Raw genomic sequence first — 19,036 nt, forward strand, 5'->3', positions numbered from 1 at the left:
TATTCATTTTAATTGTAGTGAGTTATTCAACATTACATTTAAACTTGCAACATCGTTACAAATGTGTAATTACAAAAATATGTTTAAATACGTGACATACAAGTTTCAATAGAAATTACCTTAAAGTACATTTTAGTTTGCCATTAATTCTTGTCAGTACATGCAACAGTACCCATCTTTTACATATAAATATGTAATTAAGAGGGCCAAAAACACTCTTCAGTTCAACTAATTGCATATAATATAAATGTAAACATTAAAAAATATAATTTAATTGTAAATAACATACAATTAAGTGTCCAAAAACATTACGTTCAGTTCACACATAAGTATATTCTTTTAAAATATATTTTTTGTGCAATAAATACGCTTTTTAATGCTAAAGTGTACTTCTTTTTCACAAGGGCAAATTGTAAGAAGTGGAAAAGCAGTAACTTGATGAGCTAAGACTAAATAATCTGAGTTCCGGTTAAATAAAAGTTTAATTAAGTTGTCTCACAGATTTCCATTGTACTGTAAGTACATAACATTTTCTGTGGCAATCACCAGCATTGTTTTGAAACCAGAGCATGACATAAATCTCTCTCTCTCTCTCTCTCTCTCTCTCTCTCTCTCTCTCTCTCTCTCCCCCTCTCCCTCTCCCCCTCTCCCTCTCTCTCTCTCTCTCTCTCTCTCTCTCTCTCTCTCTCTCTCTCCCTCTCTCTCTCCTCATCCATGGTTTTCCAGCACCGTGTGCCCCTCAGAATGTGTCCAGATTCCTGGACTGCGCCTCTAACAGCCTGAACGTAAGCTGGGCTCTCGACCTCCGAGCTCTAAACTACACCGTCCTCACCAGGACTGCAGGTGGCGCTGTGCTCAGCTGTACCACAACGGCCTCCAGCTGTATCGTCACTGGCCTGCAGTGCGGTCAGAACTACACCACGGTCATCACAGCAACCAATGGAGAGTGTCAAGGGCCAGAGAGCGTAACCCGTCCCGTCCAAACAGGTGAGATCAGATCACAACATGACAGAAGAGCAAAACCATCCAAGTCATCTTTCACCCCTCAAAAAATAAGAAAAAAATCCTCCCTGTCTCTCTTCTGGCAGTGCCGTGCATTCCCACATCGATCCGCGCCAGCGTGGAGTGTGCGAGTAACACGGTGAAGGCATCATGGGGTCCAGCAGCGGGAGCTGTGTCCTACATCAGTGTTCTGACCGGCCCAGGCTATTACAACGAATCCTGCATGACCTCTGACCTCTCCTGCTCCTTCAGGGGCCTGACCTGTGCGCAGACCTACACCCTAAATGTCATCTCTCAAGACACCCAATGCAACAGCCTAGTCAGTCCCAACGTCTCTGTGACGACAGGTAGGAATTACAATCCACATGTGACCAAAAGCACAAATGTTACTGGTTGGCCAGTTTTCTTTGCAGTGCCATGTAAAAGCCATTCATTCGAATGTACTTGTTTATTACATCAAATTTTGCACCGAATATTCACCTTGGTGTGAACAGGCCTTTAATAACTAAGCTTTAAAATACATTAAAATATTCAAATGCAGATTTGAAACTAAAAGTTGACTGTTAGCCATCAGCATGTTGCTAAAGCTAACGATGCAATAGTTAGTAATTAATTAAATTGATCTATTTTTACAGACTCTTTCTGGCGGTTTAGATATTTTCCTCATACTGGTGTTGTCTTCTCTGGCAAGGATACAGGCAACACCGCCTTCGAATTTGACCAAAAGATGCTTAGAAGGCAACATCATTATGTATATACAGCATAAAATGTCTAGGTAGGCAGAAATAAATCTGTGGACTAACCTTTGACCTTTTCCAGCTCCCTGCGACCCTGAGAGCGTGACTGCAGTGCTCAACTGTGACGCGCGTACTGTGAATGTGTCGTGGCATGCTGGCGCTGGAGCCTCCGGGTACACCGTTCTGGCACAAACACAGAATCAGAGCATTCCTTCCACTTCCTGTCGTTCCTCGGCCACTTCCTGTGAGCTTGCGCAGCTCCAGTGCGGGGAGGTTTTCAATGTCACAGTGTTTGCTGATAATGGAGCCTGCAACAGCTCGGCACGGGCCAGCACTACACTGGAGACGGGTATGGAGAGTTTAGAGTCCGGTTAACTCAATTTGATTTAGCCTAATCTTGACTTAATTTCCCTTCGCTTCTCTTCCCGTGTATCGTCTCAGCGCCGTGTGCTCCAACAATGAGGTCTCCTCCTTCACTGAACTGCAGAAGTAATTTGGCCCTGGTGTCTTGGGCGGAGGACCCGGATGCTGTGAGGGTCCGTGTCAATGCCACCTCTGTCCTGGGACACACTGCCACCTGCAGCTCTTCTGCAAACAACTGTTCCCTGGCTGCCTTACTGTGTGGTCAGACGTACAGTGTGTACGGTACGGCCCAGGGCCCTCGGTGTGAGAGCACCCCTAGTGCTCCCTTCAGCATTATCACAGGTAAATACACCACATATTCATCATTCAGCACCACATGAGTCTGATTTTTCAAAACTGCATGTACTGCATGGTGGTTCATTCTGGCAGAAGTTACCAAAACAGCTGAAATAGATATACTGTAGCACCTTTAAATTCTGCATCATTTTTTGCGTGCATTAGTGCATCAAAATGTTTACTGATATTGCTGATGTCTTATTTTTAGTGCATACGGCCTATTTTAATTCTTCAAATGTTGCAAAAACTGATTCAGATTTTTTTTAATGCAAATAAATGTGGTATCGCATGACAAAATTACAATGTATCCGCATTCATAAATTGCTCCCATTAAAGCAAGGGTACTTTCAATTTATTTGGACTAACACAAACTAAATGCTGAAAATTTTTCACTGGATCAGTAATTTCATGGTCCTATGAACTTCACATTGCATGTTACAGTTCAATTAACCCAGGTTTTTCAGGGCCGCTTTTCTCATAGAGATTAAAAATGGTTTAAAGGACGAAACATTTTTTTGCAGAGCTTAATAGAAAATCAGAACTATATAGTCATATTGTTTTTCTGTTGTATAAATCTATAGATCTAAACCTACAGAGTATTTATTACTTATTAATATTAATTATATCTGAGACATTTCATTTAATTTGAGTAAAAATATAATTAATTTGAACATATAGCTTATAATATGTCAAATATATTAAATCATTTTGTTACACTTTATTTCAAGGTGCCCTTATTACATTGTAATTACACAATTAAGTACTGAGTAATTTACTGTTATAACTACAGTAGGTACAGTACATGCAACGTGCAACACAGGCACTGTAAAATAAAGTGTTACCATAGTATTTAAAATATTACGGTGGCTGAATGGTTGATACCCATGTACAATATTTACATATTTTATTTAATGAAAAATTAATTGACAATTAAATTGAAAGTCAACTGTCTACTATGGAAGCTTGTTTCTGCCACAGAATAAAAAAGAAAAAAAGGTAATTGCAACTTTTTATATCAATTCTGACTGTTTTTTCCTCAGAATTGCACAATATAAACATACATTCAGAAGTGCGTGATATAAAGTCTATATCTAAAAAGATATATATAAATATGTCTATAAAATCTAAAGTTTATATCTAGCAATTCTGAATTTATAACTCGCAATTGAGATATAAACTTCTGAAAAAAGTCAGTCTTTTTTTCTCCTCAGAATTTAACTTTATAACTCGCAATGTGTGTTTATGTCTCACAATTGTGAGAAAATAAGTCAGAATTGTGAGATGTAAACTTGCAATTGCGAGGGACAAAATTCTTTGCAATATCTTGCAAAAAATCTAGCAACTTTATAACTCGCAATTGTGAGCTTATATCTCGCAATTGTGAGTAAAAAAGTCAGAATTGTGACATAAAAAGTCGCAACTATCTTTTAAATAGTTTTATTCCGTGGCGGAAACAAACTTCTTTAGTCGGCATTATTGACAGACTTATAAATCAGCCAGGCCAATTTAGTCTTTAATATTCTTTTATAGTCTCAACATAAACATGTTGAGTGAGTGAAACTGCTGTTCTGTCACTGTTTGCCAGCGCCCTGCAGCCCTGCTGAAGTGAGAGCCAACTACAGCTGCAGCACCAGCACGGCTCTGCTGAGCTGGACCGAGAGCCTGGGCCGAGAGAGCTTCTATGTGCATGTGGAGACCAGCGCTCACTCAGACTCCTGCAGCACAGCTCAAACCAACTGCTCCATCAACTCGCTGAGGTGCGGGAGTCTTTATAATGTCTCTGTGGATTCAGTGTCAGGACGCTGCAACAGCAGCAGCGCAGCTCACACACAACTGCAGACAGGTGATCACGCATTTAAACACACCACTCATGCAGGAAACATTTGCAAAATCTTCTGAGGATTTTCCTTTACCTTGTTTTACTTGCTTTTCAAGGTTACTTGCACCAAAAACAGTATTTTTTTTTTTTCTAACCATCTTCCACACTCTTTATGATCCTTAAAATTATAAATAGGCCTTTTTTTGCTGCTGTACATTTCTTTGAATGTTCTCATTGCATATTTAATTTTAGTAAATACTCTATAGATGATGTTTTGAAAAATACTAGATAGAAGACAATAATGCCACTTCTCTATCTCTCAGCCCCTTGTGCCCCGCAGAATGTGACTGTAAGACTACAGTGTTCGAACAACACCGCCTCTGTGTCCTGGGCGGGCAGTCCTGGAGCCGTGGCCTATAACGTCACTGCTGTTGGCCACGATGGTGATGTCAGGCACAGTCTCGTCACTGGCACCAGCTGTCAACTACCCAACATGCACTGTTCTCAGACCTATGACATTGTCATCACACCGTTCTCTGAAACGTGTGCTGGGATCCCTACCACTCCCTACACTTTCAGTGCAGGTGTGTATTAGCAGTTTGGTACAAAACTGAAACATATTACCTTTTTAAGGTACGCCCAACTGTGAGCTACGAGGTTGTTAATCCGTGGTATTTGCTTCTGCTGAAGCCGTTAGCCGCATTATTTCAGCTTATTTTTTTAAATAATCGTGTTCAACAGCAGAATTTGTGGTGATAAAACTACATCACCCATGATGCTGTACAGAAAATTACACCAATCAGAGAGTCGAAGAAGACAACACGGGTCAAAAGATCTCTTTAGCTCCGCCCACTCCCATGAAGCACTGTGAATGACGTAATCGAGACGATCTCTTTACACTCTCAAAATACTGAAATGTTTGTATATATGCATATCTTGCAATAAACTTAATATATTGTTTTTACACATATAATCAACATTTCTAAGGGCATTTCTAACATTTCACCATGATTTTTAATTCGATTATGCTGTTTGCAATGCTTCATGGGATTGTAGTTCTTTCCCTCACTAAAACCGTCTTGTACCTTTGTCTTTTTGTCCGATTAAAATTGAATTTTTTTGCTTCAAATCAAAGTTTGTAGTTTTGTAATTCTCATAGCTGATTAGCTTGGTTAATGGCTTATCACTGTTTAACGAAAACTATTTTAAAATCCCTATGGGAAAAATGTATGAAAGAAAAATACTTCCGGAACCAGAATTAGATAAACTATTATGTAACAAACTTAAAAAGTAGGTAATTTTAAACACATCAAAAATGTACAGTCCATGTCTCACCTGCGTCCAACGATAAAACATCATAATCCTGTAGAATCTTTTTTATATAATTATGAATCTATTTTAATTACCAAGCACACAACCAAGTTACCATATGATTTTTTAAACTATCACAAAGATGGAAGATTAGATATATTTGTGACATCCAGGAAGAGACATGATTTGGACTAACAGCATTCTGAAAAAAACTGTAAATTATATATCTCCATTTTCTCTATTTAGTACGAGCCACTGCTGAGTGACAGCTTGATTTAGGCTGAATCTACTACCTTGTAGATGAACAACATTTTCGGATCAGTGATTACTAATCATTTACTAATCATCTGATGGCTTTTTAACAGTTGTGCACCCGATCTGGGAAAGGTTCCTGTTACGAAGGACGCACTAAGGGACTTTAGTTTAGTAACCATGAATTTGTTACATTGCGGACTAAGAAAACCATTTTCTTCCCTAAAACCCCCCTTCAGGTTCTTGTCCTCCCAGTCAAGTTGAAGTTTCTCTACAATGCAGTGGTAATGTGGGACTTGTCAACTGGACTGCCGCCAGGAATGCTGAAATGTACATTGCCACGGCAAAGGGTTTGAATGACCACACACACTCTTGCTCCTCCAATGGCACCAGCTGCACTTTCAGTGAACTTCACTGCGGTGAGAACTACACCGTTACTGTGTCTACGGTGGAACGGGGCTGCCAGAGTCAACCCAGCACACCTGTCAACCTGAGATCAGGTCAGGAGACTGGACACACAGTATTAGAGAATTTATCTTGTCCTTGTTTTCAAACATAGGCGTTACACACAAATGAACACGTCTTAGCAATTTAAAATCTAACTAGTGTTTGATTTTGACCCAATCCCTCTTTCTTCTAGCTATCTGCCCACCTTCCAATCTGGTCGGTCATACCGACTGCGCTACTAATGACATCAGCATCACATGGGACCCCAGCACAGCGTCTGGAGCCACTTACTTCCTGTTCATCCGTCAGGTGAATGGGCTGAACTCCACCACCAACACAGTGCAAACATCCCACGCTCTGACAGGGTTGCACTGTGGAATGAGCTTCATTGCACAAGTGGCTGCTCAGGACAGCACCTGCACCAGTCCGTACGGAAGCCCAACACAGCTCTACACAGGTACAAATGTCATTACAACACAGCATTGGTCTACTTACTGTATAGTATCAAATATGTAATGAATAACGTATGGTAAGCCAGATATTATGGCAAAATAATCCCAGACAGGATGATCAGGGTCTTGAATGGGTTTATTGTGTGCTAATGACTATCAGTTTGTACATTATCCTGCTTTTTACATGGCAACGAACCAAATAAATATATTTAAAAAAAGCCTGAGACTCGAACGTGGGTTGCCTTGTGCACAGCTATCGCATAGCTGTGGCTCCAACATAACAGTTTATTTTATTGTTATATACATCTTTGGGTTGTTATATTTCTTACAGATTTCTGCTCATTCTAAATCAGATACTGATAAAGTAGCACAGTAAAGATTACATTTATATGTATGCATTAGTGAGAAAGCGATTGCGTGTGAATTAATTATACTGGGCAGCGTCTCTCTACTAATAGTGAAGCTGTGGGTTTTAGTTACTAAGAAATATAATGCTAGGACTTCTCAGTTTCTAAGCTATTTAAATGATCAATCACAGAACAGTGTTGAAAAATCTGCGCTACTGAATGTGTGTGTGCGTGACAATTCAGCATCGCATTAGTATAGAACGACGATTTACTTGTGTGTACAATAAGCTATTTAAAACATGTATTCACCTGATCAATTCTGAGCATCCAGATGGTATAATAAAACATGTCTTGTGGAGCGCTCTCGGAGTATGCATTTGTTTGACATTTTAACTCTTGGAAATGGAGCATAAAAATGAACTTCAAAGATTTCTTATCCAGTTGAAGGACCCCTCTATAGGTCATGATCAACGACTAGTCGACGTCAAGCTTAAAGCGCCATGAGAGCATTAAAGTCTGTGCAACCCCTACCACCAAGTGGTCCTACTTTCCTTGAAAGGGACTTTGTTTAGAGTTAAGAACCATGGAGTGATATGAGAGATAAGAAACTAGCACATTTATGTTGGAAATCACTTTCCTGGAACAACAGGAGTTTTCACATTGTTTCACAGCTCAGTTGCATTTTTTGCATAAAGTTAAATATCTGGACATGCCCACTTTATGCCACCAATGGCTGCGGTCACAGAACCAACAGAACCGGTGGCAGAACCGTCAACTCTCATTGAAAAAGAATGATGAAGAATTTTCTGAATTTTAAAGAAGAAAATTAATGGAATATTAAATACGGTCACATTACCAAGGCCGCTGAAAACGTGTATTGATCTGAGTCTCATCCATTGATCCACAGCTCCCTGTCCACCCAGTAGCCTGGCAGCTGCTGCCAGCTGTGGCACAAACAGGGGTACCATCAGCTGGCAGACTGGAGAAGGGGCGCAATCCTATACTGCCAATGTAGTGGGAAACAATGGACACACGGTTTCCTGTACATCCAACACCACTTCCTGTTCTGTGAAGCTCGAGTGTGGACTTAGATACACGGCCACTGTGGTTTCCGTGGTTGGCTTCTGCAACAGCACCACTAACAACAGCATCCAGTTTGACTCAGGTGATTTAAAACATTAATCTACAATCAATGTAACTGCTTTTTTTAAAGCAGATTTTTTGGGCAAACTTGACAAAACATTTTCCTCTTTGTTTTACCTTCACAGCACTGTGCCTGCCAAGTAACGTGACAGCGCAGTTAGACTGTAATGCTAACACGGTAGCTGTACATTGGGACCCTAGTGCAAACAACCCTGACTCCTATACAGCCCTGGCCATTGGTACGGATGGCACTCGGGTTTCCTGTAACACAAGCTCAACTTCCTGTACCATTCAGAACCTGAGATGTGGCCGTACCTATAGCATTGCTGTGACAACGTCCAAAATTAACTGTGGAATCATTGAGGGTTCAGACTACCATATCGAGACAGGTAAACTGACTAGATTAATCCTAACATTTTTAAACCAACTCCAAACCAAAAAAGCTGAATTACTGTAGCCCTCTATCATTTGTATCCCATCAGCCCCCTGCCAACCACAGAGTCCATTTGTTCTAATGCAGTGCAGCACTAACATTGCTACGGTAACATGGGACAATAATGGGGCAGATCAGTTTGACATGGTGACTGCGCTCAACTTTACCGGTGATGCGACGGTGTGCAACAGCACAAAGAGATCTTGCACATTCACACAGCTAAACTGTGGAGAGTCGTACACACTCAGTGTGGTTGGATTCCATGGAAACTGCACCAGTGAACCCAGCGAGAACTTCAGTCTTGACACAGGTGAGACAAAGCTGCACACAGGTTAGGGATAACCTTAGCCTGAGACTGGTATAGCTAATAAAGAATGAGACTGATATAGCTGATAAAGAACTGATAATAAAGCAGTTTTGAGAATTCTCCCCCAAAAACATGATACAGAAAGAGTTTGTTATAGGTCCAAACTCTTCAACAAATATTTCTATTTAGTGGACGCCACATACCTTTTGCTATAATGCTAATATTTGTTTCTGCCCATGTTTGTTGATTTGTGGCTTTCCTAACACACACTGCTGTCTCTCTCAGCTCCCTGTGTTCCCACTTACGTTGTGGCGACAACAGACTGCGAGACGTCCATCACCACTGTAAGCTGGGATTCAACACGGGGTGCCAGCAGTTACACTGTTCATGCCGTGAGCGCCTGGGCGAACAACAGCACATGTACCAACACAGATACAACCTGCTCTTTCTCAGACCTGGACTGTGGACAAAACTACACCATAACAGTCACAGCTGAGGATAGCAACTGTGTTAGCCTGACCAGTGCACCCACCACTGTCACAACAGGTACTGGTCACAGACACTTAGAGTGGGATAAACTTCTGTTAAACAGCCAGTTAAACAAGCAAGAACTGGGTGCACATTTAAAAACTAGTCATTATTCCACAATAAACATTTCAAAGTAGTATTGTTGACATTCTAATGGTGGAGAAATGTCACACAGCAGCTTTAACAAAACTACTACCTGTTTGTATCCCCCTTTACTAGTCCCATGTCCACACTCCAATCTGCAATCAACTCTGGACTGCAGCACCGACACCGCTCTGATCTCATGGACGCCCGGTAGCGGCACTCTGATGTATAACGTTTCTGCCGACGGCTTTGATGTAGATCACGAAGTCAGCTGCCGTACATCTGGCTCCGCCTGCAATATCACCAACCTGTACTGTGGCAGCCGCTACCAAGTTAGTGTGAGCGGAGAAGGGCTCATCTGCCCCAGCCAATCATATAACTGGATTGCTCTCAATTCAGGTAACGACCTCATAAGTCACTAGTTTATATGCTTGTGTATGGTTCATCAGTGTGCTGTTCTAAAGAAAAAAGTTTGTCACCGTATACTTTCAGCTAAATTAAAAAAATTACTCGGCCTCTCAAATAACTTTTCTTATGATGACATCACCATGGCCATGTGGCCTGTTGGTTAAAGTAATTGGTAACACTTTATTTTACAGTGTCATTGTTACATGTTACATGTAGTTACTATGGTAATAACTTTAAATTAAGCATAATTAATCCTAAACCAAACCAAACCCTAATCCTAACCCTATAGTAAGTACATGTAGTTACTTAATATTACTCATTACTTAAATGTATAATTATAGTGTAACAAAGACACCTTAAAATAAAGTGTAACCAAGTAATTCTTGTTGAACCTGTTTCACTCAAAAATATGTCATATTACAGAAGTGAATTGGATTGCCAATTCCATTTTGATGTAGAATTTCTCCATGAGATTTTCTATACTTCATATAAAATGTTGATATTACTGATTAGCATGTTACTTTGATGTTCTTTTGCTTCTCCAGCACCATGTCCACCCACTCATGTATCCATCCAGTCATCCTGTGGCTCAGACACCGTGTCCGTTTCTTGGGAAGCCTCTCAGGGCTCAGTGTCCTACATGGCTGTTGCCGAGGGCAGCGGAGGTCATAGGGTGACCTGCGACACCACCCAGCAGAACTGCAATATTATCGGCCTGCAGTGTGGACAGACTTACCAAATTTATGTTTCTGGAGTGGATGGTGGCTGTATTGGATCCAGGAGTGAAGTTCACATTCTTGAAACAGGTAAGACTTAAAAGTCTCTTTTTTGACATCCATTTGCAATATATAATGCATCTAAAGAGCATTTTAGCTTTTGCACATTGACACCCTAACACAGGCAAAACTCAGCGTATAAATCACCTACGGCAGTCAGTGGTCTTAAATTACTATATTAAAAGCCATGATACACCAAACCCACGATCAGACAAAGTCAGGCCATTGTTGAGCCCAGTTTTTGTGGTATGATCCATACCGTTGGCAATAGAAGACCGTTGATGGCTTTTTGGTCAAGTCAGCATGTTGAATCAGCAGCAAAGCCCGATGGTACTGAAAGACAGATCACTCAGATTGGCTGTTCAGTTTAGGAAACTGAGGCCCTGTTTACACCTGGTATTAAGATGCGTTGTGGTTGATCGGATCACAAGTAGACGAGAGAGACACATTCATACCCATTTACACCTAGTCATTTTTGTCCACTTTCTATGACTTCTGTCCGGATTTCTTTGAGTAGAGGGTTTATGGGCGGGTAAATGTATGGGCTTTTTCAGATCTTTTGATCTACTGGATAACATAAGCTTGAGCAATTTACACATGAATGCGCCCAGAGACGACGGAAAAACATATGGAGAGCAGCAGCTTTCGTTTCTGCTCTGACAGCCGCAAGATCACGGCTTGTGTGTTAGAAATCAGGAATGGTGAGAAAACATTGTGCTTCTTATGTTTTTCATCTTCAAGCCAAAGTCTAACCAAGCCTCCCGTCTGGCTAGCACACTTCCCAAAATGTTTACGCATTAGGTCAGTAGGTGGAGAGAACATGGTCTTTTGTGGCTATTCGAACGCATTTGACCACATGAGTGTTTACACTACGAAAGCAATCCGGTCGAATGCATTTTCGACTACCTCTGGAAGTCGTCGAAATTGGACAAGCTCAAACTATTTAGACCCCATTTACAGCTGTATTTAGAGTCATCTGTTGTGATCCGATCTACCAAAATGCATCTTAGTACCAGGTGTAAACAGGGCCTGAGAAGAAAAACGGAATTAACTTAAGCAAGAAAATGACAAAGTAAGGCTCTTCTGGTTTCCCTTTTTTAAATGACAAATACAGACTACTGACACCTGCTGGTATGGAGAGTTATTTAATCTCGCACGGGCGCAGAATGTACATCCTAGTTGGCTGTAGTGTTTGCGGTGTGTTCAACTTTTTGGCCCAGACACAACTAACGTGAGGCGACACTGCAGTCAGCTTTAAAGGTGAACTAAGTAACTTTTTTTACCTTAACTGAACAGCTTCGGAGTCATTGGAATGGTTATATTACTTATTTCGGGTTGAATGGTGGTCGTTTCGCACCCCCCTGGTGCCCGTGAGCGGAAAATCCGCACTTGCAACTTTGAGCCGGCGGGCCGCCGGCCGCCGCGTCAGGAAGTCTCGCGTGATATCAGGTCTCGCGATGTAAACAATTGCTTTACGGCCAAAAGAAATCTGCTAAAATGCTGTCATTATTGCGCTCCCTCACGCTGTTCGAACCCGAATGAAGAAGACATTTTAAAGAACGTCCCATCTGCTTTGATGTCGTTGATCTATAGCCTCTGGTGTCTGAGAATCACCAACGAGTTTTTACAACAGTGTTGTCAAATATCTATTCCGAAGCTGTGGGGGGAGCTCTAGAGAGAAACCTGCGAGCAAAAAGCGAGAATACAGCGGAGAAATCCCGAAGCTACTGAGTGCTGCTTTAAACGCTGCAAGTTCATTGATGTCGGTTTGATATGTCTGGGCCTTTAGGTGGGTGGTCCACTTGTAGTGACCTTTGACTTCTGTGTCCCCTTCAGCCCCTTGTGTGCCTCAGAATGTGCTGACTATCATTGAGTGTCCATCTACTGTTCTCAACATTACCTGGCAACAGACAGGTCAAGCCCATCACTACCACACCACAGTGAGAAGCAGTGATGGACAAGTGCTGGGGTGTGACTCTAATGCAACCTTCTGCCAAGTACCTCACATTCTTTGTGGCCTGACTTACAACGTGACAGTGGCGGCCTATAGTCAAACCTGCAACAGTTCTCAAAGCTCTGTGCAGCATGTCACCTCAGGTACCTGTGAAAGATAACATATATAGTGTAAAATAATGTTTAGTATTTAATTGAATATTTGGATGTCTCTAACATATCTTTTCTGGATTCCTCAGCCCCCTGCCCACCAGATGATTTTTTTGCAGTCTTGGACTGTACATCAAACACTGTCTCTGTGTCCTGGGACTCTAATGTAGAAGGTGTCCTCTACATAGCAAAGGCCTTTTATTCCAATAACGACCACAATTACTACATGTGTAACACTACAAAGACCAGCTGTGACATCACTTTGACCTGTGGGAGAGATTATAATGTGACTGTAGTTCCAGTAAGGGATGGCTGCACTGGGGCAAATGCTCCAGTCCAGTATTTTATGGCAGGTTAGTCACATTTAATGCATCATATTTTTCCATAATTTAATATTAATTTGTTTATCTGTTTGTCTGTCACAAATTTCACTTTTGGGATGTGTGTTTGTGTATATAGCTCCTTGCGCTCCCCTCATGTTGGGCGTTGAGATGGACTGCCTGTCTGATTCGGCTTGGCTGACATGGGAAGAGTCAGCAGGGACGGAGCTCTACATCGCCATGGCAACTGACAGTGATGGACAGGTGTACCAGTGTAACTCAACTGAAAACCAGTGTACAGTTGAACAGCTTCAATGTGGAAGATTCTACAACTTCAGTATCACTGCATCTAACAGTCAGTGCGACAGCCACTTGAGCAACACTATGGAATCTGAAACGGGTGAGAGAGTGAGACGAGAAGTTTTCCAGTGTAAAAAATATAACATCATAACATAATTGTCAGGGTTATGCTATGTTTGGTCTTTGTTTGATTCATCTTATTCACCTGTCCCTCATTAATTATCGCGTTAGCTCCTTTGTTTGCCCTTGTACTTAAGCCCTCAGTTTCTCTCAGGTCTTTGTCCTGGATTGTTTAGACTCCCATGTTTAATGTCAATGTGTATGTGGTTGCGTTTCCTCTGAGTTACAGCTACCCACTGTGACAATAATAAGATAATAATTATAATCCTGTCTCCTTTTCCCTTTCAGCCCCCTGTCCACCTCAGAATGTGGTCACGTCAGTGGGCTGTGACTCTGGTATGGTGCGTGTGTTGTGGGATGAGAGTGTTGGCGCATTGAGCTACACTGCAACTTTGGAGCGTGCAGATGGAGATACCACCTGCTGCACAGCAAACGGCACTTCCTGTGAGGTCACTTCCCTTCCCTGCGGCCAGATGTACGTCCTGACGGTCACTGCTGAAGGACGGATATGCAACAGCTCTCAGAGCATTGAGGTCATCGTACGGTCAGGTAATACACACTGACCATTTAACCCTGTTACCAATGCTGCTTTAAGAAAAAAAAAGAAAAAAATATTAATCTAAATTTGATATGTGTATAATTAATTTTTATGTACCGTAACTGTAACTCTAATTTGCATGTTCATTAAATCTTTATTGGTAGAAAATCAATCAAACATCAGTAAACTCAATTGATGTCCCAAATTATACTAACAGGATTGCAAAACTAATGAGAAAAAAATAAGATTATAGAAAGTCAAATGTGATAGGCACTTCCTTCCACTTACTCGAGATATTTTTATTCTTTTTTGAAGAGTTTGAAACTCTATTTTGCACCATCTTTGTGAAAAAAGCTATATAGCCTCTGGATGCTCTTTCAGTCATTAAGGTGTATTTCAACCCACAGTTCCCTGTATCCCGGAGAGTCTGGTGTCCAGTACAAGCTGCAGTGATAACGTAGCCACCATGTCATGGATGAGCAATGAAGTCGGTGAGCTCTACATGGTCAGGGCCATCAGCGATGACGGGCTTCACTTCGACAGCTGCTCAGGGTTTGGTCAGTCATGTGATCTTACAATGCTGATGTGTGGTGTGCCATACACTGCCACAGTAATAGCACAAGACAGCATCTGCACCAGTCAACCCAGTCAAGCTGCTCCAATCAGGACAGGTTTGTGTGATTTTATTGCAATATGCATTGTAATTGCTGATGAACCAGATGGTGCCGAAAAATCTGCCGTAGTTACTCACAACATACCTAAACTTTTCTTGTTCCTAATCAATCGATTTTACTGACAGTCACTTCTCTCATGTTCAGTGCCCTGTGTGCCGGATTATGTGACCGCTAATGTGATCTGCCAAGGGAATGGCCTGTCCGTGTCCTGGAAGGAGAGCGCAGGAGCAGGGTCTTACACGGCTATGATTGAGGACAGTTACGGACATTTCACCAACTGTCAGAGCATGAACGACACCACCTGTACAGTTAACAGACTCGCCTGCGGACAGACCTACCATGTCAGTGTGACAGCATCAGACGGATACTGTGACAGCTCGCCCAGTGCCGTCATTGACGTGGATTCAGGTAAGAAAGCAATGAGAACAGATTTACACAGACACACCAGTCGGATTCCCCCAAAAGATTCTGTTGTAAATTATTTGAATCCAGAATCCTCATTCTCACTGGGTCACACTCCCCATAGTATGTTGAATTGAAATTTTGATTTTGAAATTTGCAATTTAAAGATATTCAACACAGTCAGTCAAGGAACAGACCAACACGTTTTGCAATAAAACATTTCTGTATCATATTACATTAAACATAAAAAAATACACTTCTGAGAATTTCAGCCATTTAAATATGTTTAAAATTTGGTAATTCTTTTGGAATTTAATTTGGAATTCAGTTCTGAATGCTGTGTGCTGATACACGTCAAAAGGTTGTTAATACTTAATGTTAATGGTGCCATGGCAGAATCAAAAACTTTTGTAGGCTTGTAACATTTCTTTGAATTGCTAAATATGACTGGAGGATGGCAATTATATTCCAACTATTTCGTTTTAGAATTTAGAACTGTTCTTATTACAACGTTTACTTCTGTGGAAAAAGTACCATTAAATGCATCAAATCTTCTCTCTCACACATAAACGATGCAAAATATAATGTGGTGTTCTATGCGCCATAGATGCTGTGAAATTTAATCTGGACCCTGCTTTTTGGTTCCTTAGTGTTTTTTGATGTAGCATCTCATTTGTCTGTATTTCAGCTCCTTGTATGCCTCGTGACATTCGGGCACTAATAGACTGTCAATCTGGTACGGCTACATTGTCATGGCAGCCAGGCACTGGGGCAATGCAGTACATGACCACAGCAGTGGGTGAATCTGGTCATGTACTCACCTGTGAAAGCAACAACACCAACTGTGAGCTTACAGGACTGGCCTGTGCAGAGAGCTACAACATCACTGTGTCAGCAGAAGGACAGACCTGCAGCAGTGTTGCAACCATGAGGGGACAACTGAAGACAGGTGAGCAAAACTACTCAGAACACCTCCTAGAATTCTCCCTAGCAATACTTGAAAAAAACTCTCAGAACAATCCAGCAACCCCACAGCAGCAACACCTCGGAGAACCTCAACAACCACAAATCTACCCACAACACTGAATTACATTCGCAACTACCCACAACATCACCCTAACAAATATCTAGTAATGCCCTAGAAACCATCCACAATGCCCTAGAAACCACTCAGAACACAGCAGTGTGTTAAAACCTACACAGAACACCTCAAACGTGGTCGAAAGTGGACAAGCTCAAAACGTCTTAGACACTTTCCAGAGGTAGTCGAAAACACATTCGACCGGATTGCTTTATCGTAAACGCTCATGTGGGCGAATGCGTTTGAACATCCACAAAAGACTGTCTACTCTCCGCCTACTGACCTAATGAGTAAACATAATGGGAAGCGCACTAACCAGACGGGATTTAAACTTTGTCGAATGAAGACCTACGTTTGGTTTGAAGATGAGAGGTTTGGTTCTCTCACCATTGCTGATTTCTAACACACTCACAGCGTTCAGCGTGATCTTGCAGCTGTCACAGAAAAATGTAAAGCTATGTTTTTCTATTTTCTCCGGCCCTGTTCATATGTAAATATACATATGTTCATATGTAAGGCTTATTTTGTCCATTAGATCGAAAGATCTGAAAAAGCCCATACATTTACCCGCCCATAGACCCTCTTCTTGAAGAAATCCGGACAGAAGTGGTGGAAAGTGGACAAAAGAGACAGATTGAAATACCCGGTGTAAACAAGAACGTGTCTCCCTCGTCTACTTGTGATCCGATCGACCAAAACGCATCTTAATAGGCTACCAGGTGTAAACAGGGCCTTAGCAATCACCTTGCAATCACCCAAAACATCATTGCAACTGCATAGAAGTGCTCTGAAAGCCACTCAAAACACCCAAAAATTGCATAGCAGCATCCTAGCCACCACTCTCAACATCCTAACAAATGCACAACAGCATGCTTAAAACACTCAGAAACCTTTTCAGTCGGTTATAAATGCCATGGAAACTACACCTAACATCCTTGCAATACTTTAATACAGTATTTTGCACCATGATAATGAATTTCTTTCTCTTCATTATGAACTTAGGTCCCTGTGTACCTCAGCATGTTGAAGTGCAGTACGGCCTGTCTATCGGCCAGCTGTCCTGGGACAGGAGCAGAGGTGCTACCAGATACAACGCACAGGCTGCCACTGATCTGGGATCAGTGTTGTCCTGCTCCACCAGTGACACCTCCTGTGTCCTCTACAATGTGTCCTGCAGTCAGACATATGACATCACTGTGACAGCACACAACAACGTCTGCCAAGGAGCTGCTGTATCTGCATCAGCTACTCTAAACACAGGTGCATTCAATTTACCATTATCCCAATGATTTTAGTGCTTTATACGTCCAACAACTGACTGTGTGTGCTTTACCAGAACCCTGCCCACCCCAGAACGTGCAAACCCACCTGAATTGCTCAAGTGATGTAGGGACTGTGTCTTGGGAAGAGAGTTTGGGAGCGGTGGCATACGTGGCTTTCCTGGAGGGTCGTAATGGTCAAAGCCTGTCCTGCTACACGACAAGCTCCAGCTGCAGTGTGACCGGGTTGATCTGTGGCACTGTTTATAACACCCATGTACGAGCCATTGGAGGAACTTACAACAGCACAGACAGCGAGACAGTTCTTCTCACATCAGGTTAGGCATTTTTTCTTCCTTTCTATTTTAACGCCATGCCAGCTTCTATAGCTATATTCATGGCAAGAGACAGGTTTAGTTTTTCAACAAAAAAAATAAATATTTTTTTTTTACTATAATATTTACTATAATAATACTAAATTTGGATTTACTTTGTTTAAAACCTTTTCAAAAGTATCAACAGAATCAAAAAAAGTTCCTCAAAGGGGTAGAAGTAATACAGTCTGATAAAATAGACTGGATAGAAGGCATCTAACTAATCAGGAAACATATACATTCTGTAATGAATCCAATGGAGGCAAGTTGAACTTGATGGGAGATTTCAAAGCACTGCTTCATGAAACTTTGAAACCTTTACAAATCTTTTCTTTCGAATCAGGGGTTCGGCGCATGTATAAAACTGCCAAAGTCATGTGATTTCAGTAAACGAGGCGAGGTAAACCGTTTCGAAATTTCAATGGTTCCCCGCTAGGGGGGCGATGATCATGAATCATGTGGATTCACTGAGATTTTCCCCCCAGTGGCAAGTGTTTATGGGTTTTTACCTGATCTCTGATCAGTTTTATACATTTGAACATGTTTTAATTAGGCATTAGTATAATTAAAATGAATTATAGTAGTTAATAGTCTCTAATTGGTCTGTTTAGCTAAGCCATCCATGGAACAAACAAGGCAAGCCCTAAAAATTGATAAAAGAACAGATATTGCACAGATAATTGACATTTAATCTTAATAGATGATTAGTTAATTGCATTTGATAGATTTTACTTTCAATAAAACATTTGGCCTGTGTTTGTGTTGGATTTACACTGTTCTGACCAGTTGTCTCACCCGCATATGGCGTTTCGAGTGCTTTGAAACAGTGAATCATTTTGCGAAGCAACTGGTTCAATTGATTCAAAGCTTTGAAAAAGCTTTGTTTCTCCTATCACTAAGTTCAACTGAACCCATGTGCAGATTTATTTAACAAAACTTATTCAAAACAAAGGCAAAATAAAATAAAAAAGACTAGAAATATGACTTGAACAAACAAACTCAACAACAGCAGTGAACATGAACAAAGTTAGACACCAGACAACTGGAACATGAGGGCTATATATACCCAAAGATTAATGACTTAAGACACACCTGAAATCAATAAACAATAAACCAATGA

The 19,036-nt window shown here is 41.3% G+C and overlaps 1 protein-coding gene across 1 annotated transcript in view; it reads left to right on the forward strand.

Annotated features, from left to right (window-relative positions):
- Positions 1-1,225: 1,225 nt before the first annotated feature.
- fndc7b (fibronectin type III domain containing 7b) overlaps positions 1,226-19,036 on the forward strand; it is a gene marked incomplete at its 5' end in the record, with an annotated part of 45,498 nt that continues 27,687 nt past the window's right edge. The window contains 22 exons of the mRNA XM_082144687.1: positions 1,226-1,349; positions 1,822-2,088; positions 2,181-2,444; positions 4,024-4,281; positions 4,581-4,841; positions 6,060-6,320; positions 6,461-6,724; positions 7,974-8,231; positions 8,335-8,598; positions 8,692-8,952; positions 9,235-9,495; positions 9,697-9,960; positions 10,515-10,775; positions 12,582-12,842; positions 12,938-13,201; positions 13,308-13,568; positions 13,877-14,137; positions 14,534-14,797; positions 14,945-15,208; positions 15,891-16,151; positions 17,286-17,543; positions 17,620-17,880. Of these exons, the coding sequence (XP_082000813.1) occupies positions 1,226-1,349; positions 1,822-2,088; positions 2,181-2,444; positions 4,024-4,281; positions 4,581-4,841; positions 6,060-6,320; positions 6,461-6,724; positions 7,974-8,231; positions 8,335-8,598; positions 8,692-8,952; positions 9,235-9,495; positions 9,697-9,960; positions 10,515-10,775; positions 12,582-12,842; positions 12,938-13,201; positions 13,308-13,568; positions 13,877-14,137; positions 14,534-14,797; positions 14,945-15,208; positions 15,891-16,151; positions 17,286-17,543; positions 17,620-17,880 (5,623 nt within the window). The remainder of the gene's footprint in view (positions 1,350-1,821; positions 2,089-2,180; positions 2,445-4,023; positions 4,282-4,580; positions 4,842-6,059; positions 6,321-6,460; positions 6,725-7,973; positions 8,232-8,334; positions 8,599-8,691; positions 8,953-9,234; positions 9,496-9,696; positions 9,961-10,514; positions 10,776-12,581; positions 12,843-12,937; positions 13,202-13,307; positions 13,569-13,876; positions 14,138-14,533; positions 14,798-14,944; positions 15,209-15,890; positions 16,152-17,285; positions 17,544-17,619; positions 17,881-19,036) is intronic.

This window comes from Leuciscus leuciscus, assembly GCF_965113295.1.
Source record: "Leuciscus leuciscus genome assembly, chromosome: 18".
Classification (NCBI taxonomy): Eukaryota; Metazoa; Chordata; class Actinopteri; order Cypriniformes; family Leuciscidae; genus Leuciscus; species Leuciscus leuciscus.